This window comes from Lolium rigidum, chromosome 6 (genome assembly GCF_022539505.1).
Source record: "Lolium rigidum isolate FL_2022 chromosome 6, APGP_CSIRO_Lrig_0.1, whole genome shotgun sequence".
Lineage (NCBI taxonomy): Eukaryota > Viridiplantae > Streptophyta > Magnoliopsida > Poales > Poaceae > Lolium > Lolium rigidum.
In genome coordinates this window covers 179,356,191-179,374,466 of record NC_061513.1, presented here as the reverse complement: position 1 = coordinate 179,374,466, position 18,276 = coordinate 179,356,191, and the positions used below count along the sequence as shown (strand labels likewise).

General features: G+C 46.3%; 1 protein-coding gene across 1 annotated transcript; it reads right to left on the bottom strand.

The window, feature by feature from the left end:
- Window positions 1-4,870: 4,870 nt before the first annotated feature.
- On the bottom strand, window positions 4,871-6,023 carry LOC124666012 (NDR1/HIN1-like protein 13). The gene has a single exon (XM_047203361.1). The coding sequence runs from the start codon at window positions 5,855-5,857 to the stop codon at window positions 4,991-4,993; it is 867 nt and encodes a 288-aa protein (XP_047059317.1). The 5' UTR covers window positions 5,858-6,023; the 3' UTR covers window positions 4,871-4,990.
- Window positions 6,024-18,276: the final 12,253 nt, after the last annotated feature.

Below are 18,276 nucleotides of genomic sequence, written 5' to 3'. Positions count from 1 at the left end.
AATCATAAACTACGCCAAGTACTACATGATGCACACACTGTCACCATTACATCATGGAGGAGGAATAGAGTACTTTAATAACATCACTAGAGTAGCACATAGATGAATAGTGATACAAAGCTCATATGAATCTCAATCATGTAAGGCAGCTCATGAGATCATTGTATTGAAGTACATAGGAGAGAGATTAACCACATAGCTACCGGTACAGCCCTTAGCCTCGATGGAGAACTACTCCCTCCTCATGGGAGACAGCAGCGGTGATGAAGATGGTGGTGGTGTCGATGGAGATGCCTTCCGGGGGCACTTCCCCGTCCCGGCGGCGTGCCGGAATAGAGACTTCTGTCCCCCAAATCTTGGCTTCGCGATGGTGGCGGCTGCGTAACTTTTCTCGTCCCGTGGCTTATTCTTCCGAAGTTTTTAGGTCAGGAAGGCTTTTATAGGCGGAGAGTCGGAGTCCAGAGGGGGTCTGGGGCAGCCAGACAACAGGGGGCGCGCCCCCCTTGGGCCGCGTCGCCACCTTGTGTGGTGGCCCTGGGCCTCTCCTCTGGCCCCTCTCCGGTGTTCTGGAAGCTTTTTGGAATTATAAGATACTGGGCGTTGATTTCGTCCAATTCCGAGAATATTTTCTTACTAGGATTTCTGAAACCAAAAACAGCAGAAAACAGGAACTGGCACTTTGGCATCTCGTCAATAGGTTGGTTCCGGAAAACGCATAAAAACGATGTAAAGTGTGAACAAAACATGTAGGTATGGTCATAAAACTAGCATGGAACATAAGAAATTATAGATACGTTTGAGACGTATCAAGCATCCCCAAGCTTAGTTCCTACTCGCCCTCGAGTAGGTAAACGATAACAAGGATAATTTCTTAAGTGACATGCTACCAACATGATCTTGATCAATACTATTGTAAAGCATATAAGATGAATGAAGTGATTCAAAGCAATAGTAAAGATAATGACTAAACAACTGAATCATATAGCAAAGATTTTTCATGAATAGTACTTTCAAGACAAGCATCAATAAGTCTTGCATAAGAGTTAACTCATAAAGCAATAGATTCAAAGTAGAAGGCATTGAAGCAACACAAAGGATGATTAAGTTTCAGCAATTTCTTTCAACTTGCAACATGTATATCTCATGGATAGTTGTCAACATAAAGCAATATAAGAAATGCAATAGGTAAACATGTAAGAATCAATGCACACAGTTGACACAAGTGTTTGCTTCTAAGATAGAAAGAAGTGGGTAAACTGACTCAACATAAAGTAAAAGAAAGGCCCTTCGCAGAGGGAAGCATGGATTACTATTTTTGTGCTAGAGCTTTTCATTTTGAAAACATAGAAACAATTTTGTCAACGGTAGTAATAATTCATATGCGTTATGTATAAGACATCCTATAAGTTGCAAGCCTCATGCATAGAATACTAATAGTGCCCGCACCTTGTCCTAATTAGCTTGGATTAACATGGATTATCATTGCATAACATATGTTTCAACCAAGTGTCACAAAGGGGTACCTCTATGCCGCCTGTACAAAGGTCTAAGGAGAAAGTTCGCATTGGATTTCTCGCTTTTGATTATTCTCAACTTAGACATCCATACCGAGACAACATAGACAACATATAATGGACTCCTCTTTTAATGCTTAAGCATTCAACAACAGATAATATTCAAATAAGAGATTGAGGATTTGTGTCCAAACTGAAACTTCCACCATGATTCATGGCTTTAGTTAGCGGCCCAATGTTCTTCTCTAACAATATGCATACTCAAACCATTTGATCATGAAAATCGCCCTTACTTCAGACAAGACGAACATGCATAGCAACTCACATGATATTCAGACAAGACGAACATGCATACCGTCGCAGAAAGGCGGGTCGTTTTGTAGCCTGGGCGGCCTTTTCTGCGACGGAGAGAGAGAAGCCAGGCCCCATTGTTTGGTTGCCCGTTTACGGTAGTTTCTTCCCTGCTCGTGCAGCCCACAACCTGTTTGGTTGCAGATAGCTGAGTGTTGTGGTAACCCCTTCACTTAGAGTGGTGAGGTTACCCAGTACTGAATAACCACACACATCAGATTTAGTTCATCACAAAAGGTGCTGATAATACACAACTACTTAGTGGGCGAGCATCACGAGCGAAGCAACTACTTCGTGATGCATCACAGGTTCATCACACGAGGGGTTAGTATATACCACCTCGAACAAGTTCATCATTACAGACCGGGAATCAGGTTGTAGCAAGTCCTAGCTAATGGAGGGATACAAGATCACCTCCCAAAATCAGCATATCATGACGAAGGAAGCAGAAGCACTAAGTAGGAAACTGGTTGCAGAGCCAGGTCCTAAGCCAGCTCCTCCGTTCCGGTGGCTGCAGCTTACGGTACTTGGCATACACTGCTTCATTGTCTGCAATGAAGTCGATAGCCATGACCAGTAAGTTAGGCTGGAACAGCCGCGCCTTGCACACAAACCGGGACGTGAAGATCGTCTTCATCTGAGCGTAGTTCGTGATCGGGGTGCCGATGTACTGCGGTGCTTCGGGTAGCGCTGCAATCCACAAGGAATAACTGTTAGTGCGGATGACATTCACATATATACTTTGAGATCTATGCAGGAACTCAATGAGGCTTCGTACCTGAATATACTCGTCTGTCGTCTCTTCATCACCGCCGTAGAAGCAGCAACCATCTTCGCTCTAGTCTAGAATGCGATCGGATTTCATCTTCATAATGACGCTCCACTTCGTCCTCCAGTTTCTCATGTGGTTGTACAGTTGAAGAGTGGTGACATGTACGCCAGCGAATGCAAGAACATCCGCGGCTACCTTCTTCATTTGATGCTCCTTGAATCCCATATTGAAGCAGACGCCGCTACGGACGAGCTGAACCAACCGGTTCAGCACAAACTCTGATAGCTCAGGTTTCCAAACCATGGCTGGTTTGCTTGCAATCAGACATGGCTGAGCATTCACAGTAGACGCAGACAGATTAGGGGAGCCCAAAGGTATGATCGCCTACATGAGAAACACTAGCAGATCAATGAACTACCACATCCATATCCTTAAGCACTAACAAATCAATAAACTACCACTACCACATCCACATCCTTAAGCACTAGCAGATCAATGAACTATCACCACTAGCAGTACCACATCCACATCCACATCATTAAGCAGTACCACATCAATGAACAAGCACGAGCACATGAATGAACAGCGAGATAAGTAAGAGCGGCCTTACAGTCAAAGGAGCCGCACGCAGCACAGAGGTCGGGGAACCAGGGGACCCTGGTGAAGATGCAGGCAGCACCACCGTCCCAGTGGAAGAGTCAATGGCGACAACGGTCCCCGTGGTAGAGTCAGATGCAACCTGGACAACCTCCACGCCCTCGATCGGCAACAAGGAATCTCCTGCAATGGATTCGTTCGGACCCCCCTTGTGTACCCAAAAAGATCTAGATCTAAGGTTAGAGTTTGTAGAAGCTTACCACAACCGAAGTCATCGACGCAGAGGAAGAAGACGACCATCCGCGGCCAGTAGCCGCCGCCACAGCCGCCGTCGCCGCCGCAAGCCTCGCCGGCCGTGCGGGTGAGGAAGAACCGGCCATGTCGCTAGATCAGAAAGGGTGGATGAGCTCGAAATGGGAGGAAATGAGGGATTTGGATTTGCTGGTGAGAGAGCCGCCCCTATATACGGTGGCAAAAATTTAAGCGCGGTGACCAAATTCATCCCACCGAGAGTTCACCGTCCCGCGCGAGCTCGTGCCATCTCCCGCGGTGGCTCTGCGAGGACACGACGGTCTCCAGTTCTGCGGAAACGAGGGTGGCTCGCTAGAAATGGCCGAAGAGGGCGTTCCTGGGCCCGAGGGTGTTTTGAGAAGCGGTTCGTGCAAAAACACGGACTCGGCCAGTAACCAAATGGACGAAAAAAACTGGACCGATGCGAACCGGGGGGACATGCAGGCTACCAAATGCGCACATAGTTTGGGTAACCGGTCTAGTTTTTTCCGGGATTGGGGTATGCGGTATGTGGCTAGAGATTCTCCTAGCTCGTCATGACCCAGCCATCGCTCACTGACGATGCAACTTAGATCTTGGCTTACAGTCTAGTAGTACCGTACTACTTTCGTAGGAAACTAGTGGAACTATATGACCGTTATGCTAACCATGTGCGGTTAGCGTTTTCCTCCGAGGTCCACTAAACCTCCACGGAATCTCACATGATCCAGTGCGCGTAGGCGTCTCTCTCGATCGCTCCAGAATTGTACCGGCACTATCAGCAGTGAACGGTGGCACTGTTGAGCTAGGAATGGGAGCTCGCGGGAGTGACGTCGGGTTTACCTCTCTCCCTCATCCTTTCCCCGACACACGTCATGTCGCCTCGCCTCGCCGCGCACAAACCAACGGCACTTTCTCCCTCCCCACTCGCTTTCTTTCCAGGCCCAGCCGCCGGCCTATCCACACTTGGCTGACACGCGGTCCCGGAAACCCACGGGCCCGGTAGGTCAGCCGCCAGCCATGGCACAGCTGTTTCCTCCCGGCATGGAGCCCCGTAGCCGTAGCCGGAGCCGGAGGAGAAGAAGATAGAGCAGACAAACCAAAAAGGAAATCGAGCTGGAACACGCTCGCACGCTTCTTCTCTCCTCTTGACGCCACCGACGCCCGCGCACGCGCCGGCTCGCGTAATCGGCGATTAACTCTACGTCACTTTACTTCTCTCTTCTGCAGAATTAGGCCCTGTTCATCCGAGATTAAAAGGACGAACTGGAGCCTAGATCTATGTACGAGGGGGATTTTTTTTATCTGTGAAGAAAGAACGCCGACAGCTGCAGTGGCACTCCACTACAGCAACAAAGCAGGCCAAGAAAATCATCATATAGACTATACTCCAATAAATCCACATACAGTGTGAAAAAAAGAGGTTAACCCAAGCAAAAAAAAATCTCCCCATCCCTCTCTGTCTCTCTACCCCCAAACGCGTCCATCAAAACGACCAAATCCAGATCTTGACGCGGAGCTTACACTTCACGTCCGTCGTCGTCGCCCCGCCGCTGCCGGAAGACGACGACAGCCTGACCTTGGACCGGACCGGCGCGGGCGCGGCGGCCACGATGATGGGCGCCGGGGAAGGCGCGGCCGCCTTGGCCAGCCCGGCCGAGAACCCGCCGCACAGCACGCGCACGTTCAGCCGCTTCGACTTGAACCGCCCGATCTGGAACCCCACCTTGGAGTCCAGCTCCACCGACATGGCGTGGTTCTTCTTGGATCTGAGCTTCTCCGCCACCACGGGATCCACCGTCACGTCCGCCGCCGACGCCGACCCCTTGATCACCGTCGTGTTCCCCGGCGGGTGCACGAACCCGGGCACCGACCCGTCCCCGACGTCCGTGCCGTCCGCCGAGAACGCCGCCGCGATGTCGCCGTACGCGAACGCCATCTTCTCGTTCGCGTTGCGCGCCGTCACCGTGAACTCGATGCGGGAGCTCACGGCGTCCGAGTCCGACACGTTCAGCGCCGCCAGACGCAGCGACGTCACCGCGAAGGTGGGAAGCTGCGGGTGGTATATCACGTAGAAGACGCCCAGCGCGATGGCCGCCAGGAACACAAGCCCCACCAGCACCAGCGTCAGCCACAGGCAGCACACGCAGCACCACCCGCGCCCGCTACGACGCCGCCGCGGCGGGGGCGCCATCGGCTTCGGACGGTACATCGGCGGGGGAGGGACGCGCCCGGGGACCATGGGCGGAGGCCGGGCCTGCCCGCCGCCGCTGCCGTTCGCCGAACCGTTCGCGCTCCGCGGCGCCGCCACGGGGACCGGCTTCGACGACGGCCCGTACGCCCGGTCGCCCATCTCTGCTGCGCCTCTTGCTCGGCTCTTTCGCTGTTTGGGGAAGGAGGAGAATGGAGGAGTAAAAGGGACACTGACTGTGTGTGTGGGGAAAGAAAGAAAGAAGAGAAACGCGGAGAAGAGAGGGCCGCAATAAGTGGGAGCATTTATATATGTACTGTATATATTGATGCTGGGTGTTTGCTTCCTCATGCTGGTCCACGCTCACGCTTCATTTTCGTTTTATCCACCACGAGAAACAACTGACGATAACCAGCGAGGTTTTCTTTTCATTATCAAAAAAACGAGTGAATTTTTTTTTCCAAATGAGGCTACACTGAACCTTTATTTTAGAAAATCGAAATACTCGATCACAAAGTTTCTATTTTTTTTGAAGAAACTACCAAATGTAGTCAAAGAAGAATTCTACTCCAATCGTGCAAAGTATTAATTGGGAATTCTTTGTATTATACACCACCCAAAAATGACTAAATCCGATAAAGTTTGGATTTTGAAAAATGTGCAACCGTCACTATACTCAAATCCACATCTTCTGTTATTTTTGTGTAGCTTAAAGTACAAAGCATTTCACAATGATAATTTGCATGTGTGATGTGTGTAGTAAATATTATCAACATTATCTAGTCATTTTCAGAATTAATATTTTTTGAGTTACTTAGAATAAAGAGAGCACTGCCACCCGAGCTCTGAAATGCCCTATTAGATATTGTTGGATTATTAAGAAATGTAACGGAGACAAAAAAAAATAGATCGGATTTATTTGGGATCATACTTGTGACACCTCTAGGATATTTTTGCAAGCCTTTTTCAGAGTATACATACTAAATAAGTCGAGGGTTTTAGTCAATACTAGTAAATAAATCGGGGATGTACCATATATCATCTTGGAGGTTACATTAAAATGCATAACATTTGAAAATCCTCATATTTCATAATCTGATAAAACTAATTATTGTGGTACGTGGAGTTACTTCCATAAATAACATTTGGGATATCTCAAAACACACACCACCCTATACAAAATCAAGTCCATATATAATGTAAATGTGTAAAGATTTGTGATATGGGGCTCAATCACTCAATTGTGTGGGACATTTTGTATTCCTAACATCTTTTAGTTGCTTATGAAAAGAGTTATAGTCGTGCATTTCTGGCACTACTATTTAAGGCACAAACGCACACTTTAGACTTCTTTAGGAAAACAAAGCAAAAAAAAACCATAACTGTATCATACGCTTCACATAAAGTTCCTCATGATTCGACAAAGGATCTCATATCAACTACAATTGACGATATAGGAGTTCACTAACACAGGTTTGCTTTTCACACACGCCGTTTCAGAAAAAATATACAAATTGGATAGGTTTTATGGAATTACCAAACACAAACATACAATGATTATAGTACTTAAACAAGCACACCTCGCGAGGTAAGGGACAATATGCTTTCCCCTTGTATGAATCAGTTCAAATTTTTTGTTATGAAACTCTGACCTTACTCAAGTTCACACGTTTTCATATCTATGAAATTTACACGTCCTAAAAACTCTTGACTACATCATCATTATTAATTTCAATAAATTATTCCTTTATATAAACATAACTTAATAAATGTTCATCGTTTCTCCACTTTACTATTTACTAACTTGTTGTTCACTAACTTTTTATTTGTAAAAAGTATATTTTCAACATGTCACCTCCCTCCACAAAAGCAACACCAATTTGTAAACACACATGATCATAAACACACATGATCATCGCGGAACGACTAGCGCACTCTCACCAGTGTGCAAGATAGAGTGAGCACGAGGCCTCACCGGGGCCGCCGCTCCGTGCTTGCAATGTCGCACGATGCAATGTTATGTCCCGCGTTTGTCATGCGTCCAACTACCCTGCATTTAAACTGCCCCCAGGTCTAACTACCCCGTGTCATTAAAAAGGAGAAAATAAAAAAATAGTGCACCATGAAAAATGATAGTATGCCAAAAAAGTAGGCAGTGCAAGGGTGGACAAAAAGGCACTATGCGGGTGGTGCACTGCCAGGACACCATGCGATGCAAATGGATCAAAGCTAGTGCAACATGGTACAAAAAATTAATGCACGGCGGTGCACTGCCAGGACACCGCGCGGTGCAAAAAGAGAACCAAGGTTGTGTGGTACAAGAAAAAGAGCACGGACGGTGCACTCCCAGGGCTCCCCGCGGTGCTAAGCGATCCAATGCAGCACAACAATTTTTTTATCTAAACCTATCAAGATGAGATCTAGTTTTGTAGATCTCGGCGCGACTAGTACAGTCGTACAAATGAAACTTTATTTGGATACTCGATTTTTAAGATATTCATGTTCCCTGTTTGAATCTATGAAAAAAGAGAAAAGCTAACGACCAACCTACTCCGCGCCCGCCACATGTCGAGCTGAGAATGATCCGTGGGGCTTCAAACGCACCAGACTGCGCCACTTGTCAGTACGCGGAGTGAAGCCAAGCCCTCCCTAAAGGATGTCCTTTTTTCTAGTAAAATCATGATCATCGAGGTGTTGCATGAGAAAATCCATAGTAATTGAGATTTGTTGTCTTGGCACGATAGCACATATATATCATGTCTATAACATATATATTCTCAGGTCAAATAAGCTCGACAAAATATGAAACACAAACTAAATAACAAGTATTTAATTAGAATTTCATTTGTTCTTAAGCGGAAGGCGACTCACATTTGGTCCAAATAATGTCTAGTAATCACCGCAAGTACTGCAAAATACTCAATCAATGTGGATGCTAAAATTTGTGTGTAGATTTACCAATTGAGACCACCGGGTCAAGTACCTCTGAAACCATTTTCCTCAAAGATAGAGGTATACCCCGTAGGTATTAAAAGACCAACATTATGAGGAAAAGGAGTTAATGTGTAGGACTACATGATCATCGCACAAATTATACATTTTAAAGTGTTCAAAAAGTTTCATGTGTTATAGATATTTAAAAAAGGTTTTGGTGTTCTCAGAACTAGAATCCAACGACATGGTATGTTATTATAATTGACCGGCGTTTTAGCATCCAAAGTTAGAAAATGCGAGAGGGCTCAGCTTTAGTTGTATCACATTAATTATACCTGAGTTACTCGCAATTTCTAACACCATGCCCATGCTAGATCTAATGATCATACCAAAAAAAAGCATAAATATAAAAAAGGAATGCTGCAAATAGGAGTATTTGGTACTCACATTTATAAGCATTATAGGGGTGTTGGTGTAGTCGCACATGTTGCAACGAGAACACGATTTGTTGTCACCGAAGCCATTGTGGTAAAGAGTGATCTTCTTTCTTTATCCACTATAGCACGCCCTTCAGAAGAAGATACACATCCATAATATGTTGCTTCCATTCATGATAATATATGCTCAAAATTAGCCAAAAACAAACTGTGGACAAAACAAGTTGTGAAAGTTGAAAATGAGCAACAAAGGGTTGCCGCTGAATTGAAAGGTTGACTAGAAAATCACATTTATATATGGTTCAATCACTTGCTAAATCAACAAGGCGCTACAACGGATGATTAAAGTAGCAAGAGAATTGTTAACTTCAACACAATAGACATGTCTATACATGGATTTAAGCAACATCAATAAACTAGGAGTATATTATTCCCTTCGGCCCTAAATACCTATCAACCGTTGCATGTTAAATGAATTTAGATATAACTTAGCCTATAATTTTCTTAAATTTAGATCAATCATTTAGAGCCGGAGGGAGTAGTATAACTTAGCAATATTAACACGTGGCATCGAGTAAATTTGGCAGCTCTCGGTGTACTCCACTATGGGGCCTGCGGTAGGTATGCATGTATGTACACATGTACACATGATGCATGAACACATACATACGTACAAGCCAATCATGACATGGCATCATGTACAACCAGGCTATGATAGCAGGTAGGATTCCCTTTTCCACGTACGCACGCTACCATCCAATTCATCGGCGGTGCTCAATTCTTTTTCAGTGTCTTTTCGTTTTTCTTTTCCTAAGGTGTTTTGTTCTCAGGTAAAGAAAAGTGTTTTTTTTTGTTCTTTTAACTAGAGGTATTAGTCATAGAGTGCGGATGGTTTATGTCCCGGGGATAGCCCATTTTTGGAAAGGTTCAAATAGCGATTTGTAGTTTCAAAAAAAATTAGAGAAAAAATATAGATGTAGCAAATAATTTACTCTACCAATCCAAAAAATCTTAAATCGAAAAATACTTTGGGCTACATAAAAAAACGCTGATATCTAAATTAGTGAATAGTGCAAACTTTTAAACCTTAAAATTTTGTCAGATCTTGTCCATTTTGTTAATCCTACTACCTCAATTGCAAGTTAATTTACTCAGCTTTGTTTAGATACGCATGTATCTAACAATGAAACATCTCTAGATACATGCGTATGTAAACAAAACTAAGTCAACTAATTTAGAACGAAGTGATAGGATATAAGGTATTTCAGGGTCTAGATTTAGTAAATTATCATCCACATCTAGAATTTTATAATTATTTTTGAAACTTAAATGTTGCCAAACTATTAAAAAAATAAAGTCTACCTGTAGCCCGAGCTCCAGAGTGGTTTTTTTTGTTACTCCTGCGGTTACTGAAAAGAAGACTATAAGTTTTTCATGATTCCAGCGTCAAATGATGTGGAGCTTGACCAAATTTGCAGAAAACCCGCAACCAAACGTAATTTGCGTCAAATGATGTGGAGTACAACGTATCTTTATACACCTGGTCAAACTTTGCATGACTTAGAAACATAATCACATGTCCTCGTTTGAGTAACGGGGGAGTAGTAACACGTGGCTGCACCTCGCGCATGTGACGGTGGTCACGAGAGAAGCGATGTGCGGCTGCGATGGCGTCAACATTCATGCGGGGCAGCACGGTCCATCCATGACGTGGTGGGACAGTCCGAGTTTAACGGATAAGAGGGGTTTGGGTTGGCATCTACGTGCTTGGAAAGGAGAGTGTTATTAAGCAGAGAGGGTTAGGGCATGTGTTTTTCAGTTTTATCTTTTGTAATGAGACATCCAAAATTTATGGTGAGAGAGATTGTGCTAAGAAATACAGTATCTCTTAGCTAAGAGAATGCAAAGTCTTTTTCATCTTTCTCTTTCCTCCATCTCAGCATTTATCCTACGTGGCACTGCTAAGATATCACCATTGTACATGTCCTTAGTGACTTAGTGGGTTTTGGTTGTCTGAATGAGACGTGCTGCATGCGGGGTCAGCTCTGGAGCACCGCCTGCGGCTGGCTCACCGCTCTCCCATGCGGTAATCCTGGACTTAAGGAATGGAAAATGATTAGATTCCCCCGAGGGACGGACGTCCCGCATCCTCCTGCTCGTGCGTGCGACGCGTGTCGCTGGGCCCCACCAAACTGGTCGTCCCCTACCTCCAGTTTTCCTCCCCGAAATTCTCCAACGCCCACTACTTTTTTCTTTTCTTCGATCTCGTGCATGGCCATGGCCGCCTGCCGTTTTCGCCCACGGCCCCCGCTGCTCCGCCACTCGCCGGCGCCGCCACACCGTCGTCCGCCCCAGCACGAGCTCCGCCACTCGACACAACACGAGTTCCGCGCCGGCCTCCTCCTCGGGGAACGCCACCTGCCCCCAACCGCCGCTGGTGGTCCCCCTCGCCCGCAAGGACGACGGATGGCGTCGTTGTGCCCTCACCCCTTCCACTGAGGTCCGCCCTTCGCCACTGCGTCGAGCTCCTCGTTGGCTTCCTCCACGCGGGAGCTCACAGACTTGCGCGCCGGCGAAGGGGCCGCTCGGCGCTGGGGGCGCGCCAGCGGTGGAGCAGCATGGGGGACGGGGGAGGAGCAAACCGCAGCAGAGCGGAGCTTGGAGGAGATCTCGTCGATGGGCGAGGTGCTACGGCGATGGCGTTACCATCTCTGTTAGGGGGCTGTGGTATAATATAAAACACCGATGCTAAGATTATACAATTTTTTGGCTACAATTGTTCTGCTGTTTTGCTAATTTGGTACTGAAAATTTGCTACGATGTCTCCGGCGAGTTATAAGATCATTTTTGCTATAATACCATATATTTGTGCTACAAACATTTTGTGATTTTGCTTTAATAGTAAATTAGTTTTGCTATGTTATCTCCGGCGATGTCTCCGGTGAAGTCACCAGCAAATTCTCTATCAATGTCTCTAGTGAGGTTGACTTTGTAAAAAAATGTTGTTTCCTATCTTCTTTTTTTGCTATAATTGTTTTGTTGTTTTGCTAATTTCGTATAGAAATTTTGCTACGAGGTCTCCGGCGAAGTCTTCGTCAATTTTTCCGATGATATTGGGTTTTGCTTCATTAGCATTTTTCTGCTACAATAGCATAATTTTTTTGCGGCGAGGTCTCCGGCGAGCTCAGCTTTTTTATTTGATTTCGTGACTGAACCATTTTTTGCTACAATGTAGCAAAAGCGGATTATTTTTTGCTGCCGGGAGGTATTTTTTTGCTACATTCAGTAAAAGCAGATCTGACCGTCCAAGATAGTCGATTCGATGGCTGGCGACCCGGGGGCTGGGAAATCAGATCCCGGGGGACGCCCAACAGTTTCCTTAAGGAATTGTGGTTACGGACAACTCCTACGGACCGATGTGGATTTACATGATTGGTGGGACTAATTTTCCTTTCCATGATTTTAAGGACGTAACATGCTTAACTTCACGTCACGCAGTTTGTAAATATGATTTTTTTAAACCATTCGTAGATATAGCATTACTTGTATATGTTAGATGTATATATCTATGTATTGTAGTTTTTCCATATGTTAGGGGGCTTCCTGCATATTTGCACCTGTATATGTACTATATATTGTGGCCTTTGGCCCTTTGGTAATACAACAAGCATATTACCCTAACATGGTATCAGAGCTGTAGGTTAGCTCCTTGCAGCCGCCGCCGTCGTCCGTCCCGGCACCACACCGCCGCGTCCGACCGCTGCCGCCGCTTTTTCCCCGCGCCCTGGCCCTCTTCCTCCACCGGCCGCCCATCCGCTCGCCGTTCCGCCGTTCCCCGACCGCTCCGTCTCCGCCGCCGGCCGCCCCGCCGTCTTCTTCCTCTCCCCGGCCAACGTCGGCCCGCCATCCGCCGACCGTCGCCGCCCCCGGCCCGCACCTCCACCGCCGTCCCCGGCCCGGGCCTCTGCCGCTGGCCGCCCGCGCCTCCGCCGCTGTCCCCGACCCGCGCCTCTGCCGCTGGCCGCCCGCGCCTCTGCCGTCGGCCGCCCCCGCCTTCGACCGCCCTACGTCCGCCGCTGGCCGCCTCGTCTAGTCTCTGTTTTGTCGGCGACTTCTCGTTCGTCTCGCATAAATTTCGATCGGCTGATTCTGATCTATTCTGAGTAAAAAAAATGTCTTCCTCTTCGGGCTATGTTGCGATTCCTCGCTGCCCGGTGATCTTCGATGGCGCGAATCTGAAGGTATAATTGTTGCACCCCCATGGGGCTCTCACAGCGATTTCAGCTTCTCCACCGTCGGATCTTCTAGCCTGATCAATCTGATTCGTTGGATGTTGGTCCTCCTCTCACTAGCTAACCCCATGCAATGGCAAATTGTTACCCGCCTCCGGCTGCATGTGGCCCCCACCTTTGCGGGCCCCGCACGTCAGCCACTGCGACTGGGATCTACATCGGTGCACATTGGCGTCTGGCAGTGGATCTCAACCCGTAGGGGTATTTTCGGTATTTCAGCGTGGCGTGGTATAAAAGCGAGCCCCCAGGACAAACGAAACCCTAGCCGCCTCGCGCCCCGCCCCGCGCCCGCCCCTGCCCGTTCTCGTCGCCCGCCACCACCGCCTCGCGCCCCCGCCCCGCCTTCGCTCCTTCCCCGTTCTCGTCGCCCACCGCCGCCGCCTCGATCCGCCGCCTCGCGCCCCCGCTCCTGCCCCAGCCGCCGCCTCGAGCCGCGACACGAGCGCGTGGGAGAGGCGCCGGCGGTTGAGCGCAACGCCGCGGGAGAGGCGCGCCGATGGAGCGGCGACGTCCAGCGAGCGGAGCTCCCAACGATTGTGGCCAGCGGCGAGGCGCCCTTGTGCTACATGGGGTGGAAGAGAAGGGGACGGGATGTGATGGGGCCATGGAGTACTATGGATGTTTCCATCCTCCCTACCAGGGAACCCTCCTTCCCGGCTTCCTCCACGAGGTTGCTCCGCCGCGGCAGTACTCCGACGCGCTCCGTCCTGGCGGCTCCTCCGACGACCTCGCTGGGAACATGCCTAGATCGCCCATCCGGTGAGCCTCCTCTCTTCTCCCCACTCTCATCTAAAAAACGAAACAATCTGATTGTGTTTGCTTGTTTTTCGGTTTAATTGGAGCTGGTTTCTGATTAGGATTTGCAGGCCGTGTGTGCTAGAAACTCCAGATCAGTGAAGTAGATAATTTTTTAGCTTAGGGAGCGTTTATGTGCAAGTGCTTGAGGCTAGGTAATTGGCTAAAATGGTTGTTTTTCTTGCCCCCATCACATTCAGCCTCTATTGTACTAACCATGTGTTTTTTGTTTTGTTTGCAAATGTGTTGTTCCCTGACCAAGAGGAGATCTTGGAGCAGTTGTATATACATATTGCAGAATTGAATGGTGGTGATTGATTTGAAATGTAAAAAATCAAGGTGAGATTCAGTAATTAGATAAACTTCGCCTTCATGATTTTATTGTGGGTCTCTCGTCTATATTTGTTCACGATGGCCAATTGCAGGTTTCTTTCTAGGGTTCTTCCTAGGAATTTTGCAATCGTGATCTGACGTAGGTATATATTGTGGTTGTTTCCACCGCGAGGAAACATTTTACAGCAATTGAAGGTGCTCTCTTTGGCTCATCAATGACAAGCACTAAAGATAATACATGCAGGTCATCTCTTTGGCTCATCTGTGCTCCACTCTTTGCATTTTTTCTATAAATCTTTTCCCTGAGATTGCCTTGTAATCAGTACAAGAAGAAAATTATCCTCAGTCCAGTGAAAATCTTATTATTAGATTGGTATATTAGTTATATCCATATCATGAGATAATTACTTGCTAATCCAAGCTTTATTGTTTTGGATTTTGTAGGAGGTTGAGAAGAAGTAACATGTACTGAGGTAGAACTCAAAAGATTGTGGCAGGTGTCCCCGGCTGTGCGTGGAGTTTCGACATGAGCAGAAGTCCCCGGCTACGATGCACCACGACTTGAAGCGCAGCTGCACAGTTCACAAGCCATCGACTCTGAAGGCGTTAGGTAAAGATGTACATTGCGACATGATATGGATTGAAAGGATTGACGCATGCAGTTTTTGTTTTAGATGGAATCGGATATTTTATTTCTCTACTTTAGGTTGATATTGTGACACTATTCGTGTGCAGCTATATGCTTGACATTGATTTCACAGTGATTTGATTTATTATGCTTGCACACTACCTTCTTTTTCCCTTAAATTTTCTTAAAATTGTGTCTTTACTATCTTAAAAATCAAGGACATCAGTGGGCAGTGTCATCATGAACAGAGCAGCCGAGCTTGCCCTGCTGGTTGGCACTGCTCAAACTGTCCCTCATACCAATTGAAACGGATGACACTTTTCTCTTTAATGATGAGATCTCACTTATATTTTTCTAATATTATTTGAAGGATAGATGCTCAGTTTTGTTATCGGTATTGGGTCTGTGGAAGAGGGTGTCCACGAGCATGATCAAGAATTCAAGATGTTCTTTATATCAACGATAAAGGCCCCTATATATTTCATAATTTCAGTATGTCCCCTCCGTATGTATTTCTATCACATGAGCAGTTCGGTGGGTATGAATGTCTCTTCTCGGTTTATTTCTTGGATTTTTACTTGCACATCGGATAGTCACAACCATATTTTAATGTCCGCATATACATGTCATTCTGTCTTGGTGCTGTTTTTGGTTTATTCATAGCCATATGAATTTTCCGCTTGCAAATCCAGGTTGTCCGTTATTTCTATCTTTAGACGATGCAAGACGATCGGGTGATAGATGCCATCGATTTTAAGCTCATGACTCGAAACCTCGTCCGGGACAATCCACCTTCTCCGTATTCCTTTTTTTGTTGAATACATTATTGCTTAATCGATTTTTAGGGTCATGGTGTGGAGCTTGCAGCTGATGTGTTCGACATGTACAATAGATACTCGCCTCATCGTATCTTATTTTGTGTTCCAGGCTGCAAATTAGCCTACACCTTGCACAGCAAGAACATTTTAATATATGCAATTTTTTAGTTGTGCTTTTGTGATTTCTTTGAAACTGAAACTAATTTGCATTTATATCTTATTAAGTTATGGTAACCAGCCATTTCTTGCATTATATTGTTACTTGATGACCCACAAGTATAGGGGATCGCAACAGTCTTCGAGGGAAGTAAAACCCAATTTATTGATTCGACACAAGGGGAGACAAAGAATACTTGAAAGCCTTAACAGCGGAGTTGTCAATTCAGCTACACTGGAAACAAACTTGCTCGCAAGAGTTTATCGATAGTAACAATTTTATAGCAAGTAGCTGATAGTGAAATAACGAGCGACAGAGTAACAAAGACAGCAGTAGTGATTATACTAAACAGCAGGATTAAAAATACTGTAGGCACGGGGACGGATAACGGACGTTGCATGGATGAGAGAAACTCATGTAACAATCATAGCAGGGCATTTGCAGATAATAATAAAACGGTATCCAAGTACAAAGCAATCAATAGGCATGTGTTCCAATTATAGTCGTACGTGCTCGCAATGAGAAACTTGCACAACATCTTTTGTCCTACCAGCCGGTGGCAGCCGGGCCTCAAGGGAAACTACTTGGATATTAAGGTACTCCTTTTAATAGAGTACCGGAGCAAAGCATTAACACTCCGTGAACACATGTGATCCTCACGTCACTACCATCCCCTCCGGTTGTCCCGATTCTTGTCACTTCGGGGCCATTGGTTCCGGACAGCGACATGTGTATACAACTTGCAGGTAAGACCATAAACAATGAATATCATGATGAAATAATAACATGTTCAGATCTGAGATCATGGCACTCGGGCCCTAGTGACAAGCATTAAGCATAACAAGTTGCAACAATATCATCAAAGTACCAATTACGGACACTAGGCACTATGCCCTAACAATCTTATGCTATTACATGACCAATCTCATCCAATCCCTACCATCCCCTTCGGCCTACGAGCGGGGGAATTACTCACACATGGATGGGGGAAACATGGCTGGTTGATGGAGAGGCGTTGGCGGTGATGGCGGCGATGATCTCCTCCAATTCCCCGTCCCGGCGGAGTGCCGAATCGAGAGACTTCGGCTCCCGAGACGGAGTTTCGCAATGTGGCGGCGTTCGGAGGGTTTCGGCGACTTCGACTTCTCCCCGTGCGTTTTTAGGTCGAGGCGAATAAGTAGTCCGAAGGAGGGCGTCAGAGGCCAGCCGAGGGGGCCACACCATAGGGCCGCGCGGCCCCCCTAGGCCACGCCGCCTTATGGTGTGGGGCCCTCGGGCCTCCACCCGATTTGTCCTTCTGGCTCCGTCAGTATTCTGGGAAAATAGGGCCTTTCGTCAAAATCCCGAGGTTTTTCCTGAAAGTTGGATGTCTGCACAAAAACGAGACACCAGAACAGTTCTGCTGAAAACAGCGTTAGTCCGTGTTAGTTGCATCCAAAATACACAAATTAGAAGCAAAACAATAGCAAAAGTGTTCGGGAAAGTAGATACGTTTTGGACGTATCAACTCCCCCAAGCTTAGCTTATTGCTTGTCCTCAAGCAATTCAGTTAACAACTAAGCGATAAAAGAACTTTCACGAACACATTTGCTCATATGATGTATATATTCTCATGATATGGCTAATACTTGAGCAGTTCATAATAAGGTACATGCAAATAAGATCATCTAACAGCTATGTCAACCATGAAGAGGTACCAACAATTAATAATAAGCATCATGAATCATGTATATAAGTAGGATTGCAATGTTCATAAGAGAGTATGATAAAGTGGTATCTCGCTTGCCTGTATTTGATTGGCAAAACATAAATACCCGGGCACCTTTGGAGTTCATACAAAGACTAGAAGTAGTGATTGTCAAAGATAAAAGCATCAAAGTTATACCACAATCAATCATATTTTGAGACAAGCATATTACACTAAGAATGACAGTTGTGCTCTCAAGAAAGTGCTCAAAGAAAGGATGGAGACACAACATAAAAGTAAAAGATTGACCCTTCGCAGAGGGAAGCAGGGATTAACATGCGCTAGAGCTTTTCATTTATAAAGCAGGAGTAAAATTATTTTGAGAGGTGTTTGTTGTTGTCAACGAATGGTAATGGGTACACCAACTACCTCGCCAACTGGACTTTCAAGAGCGGCTCCCATGAATTATTTGCATTTTTATGTGGCACTCCTTCCAACCT

Excerpts from the sequence above, each read along its gene's own strand:
- LOC124666012 (XM_047203361.1), bottom strand. The coding sequence starts at position 5,857 with ATGGGCGACCGGGCGTACGGGCCGTCGTCGAAGCCGGTCCCCGTGGCG.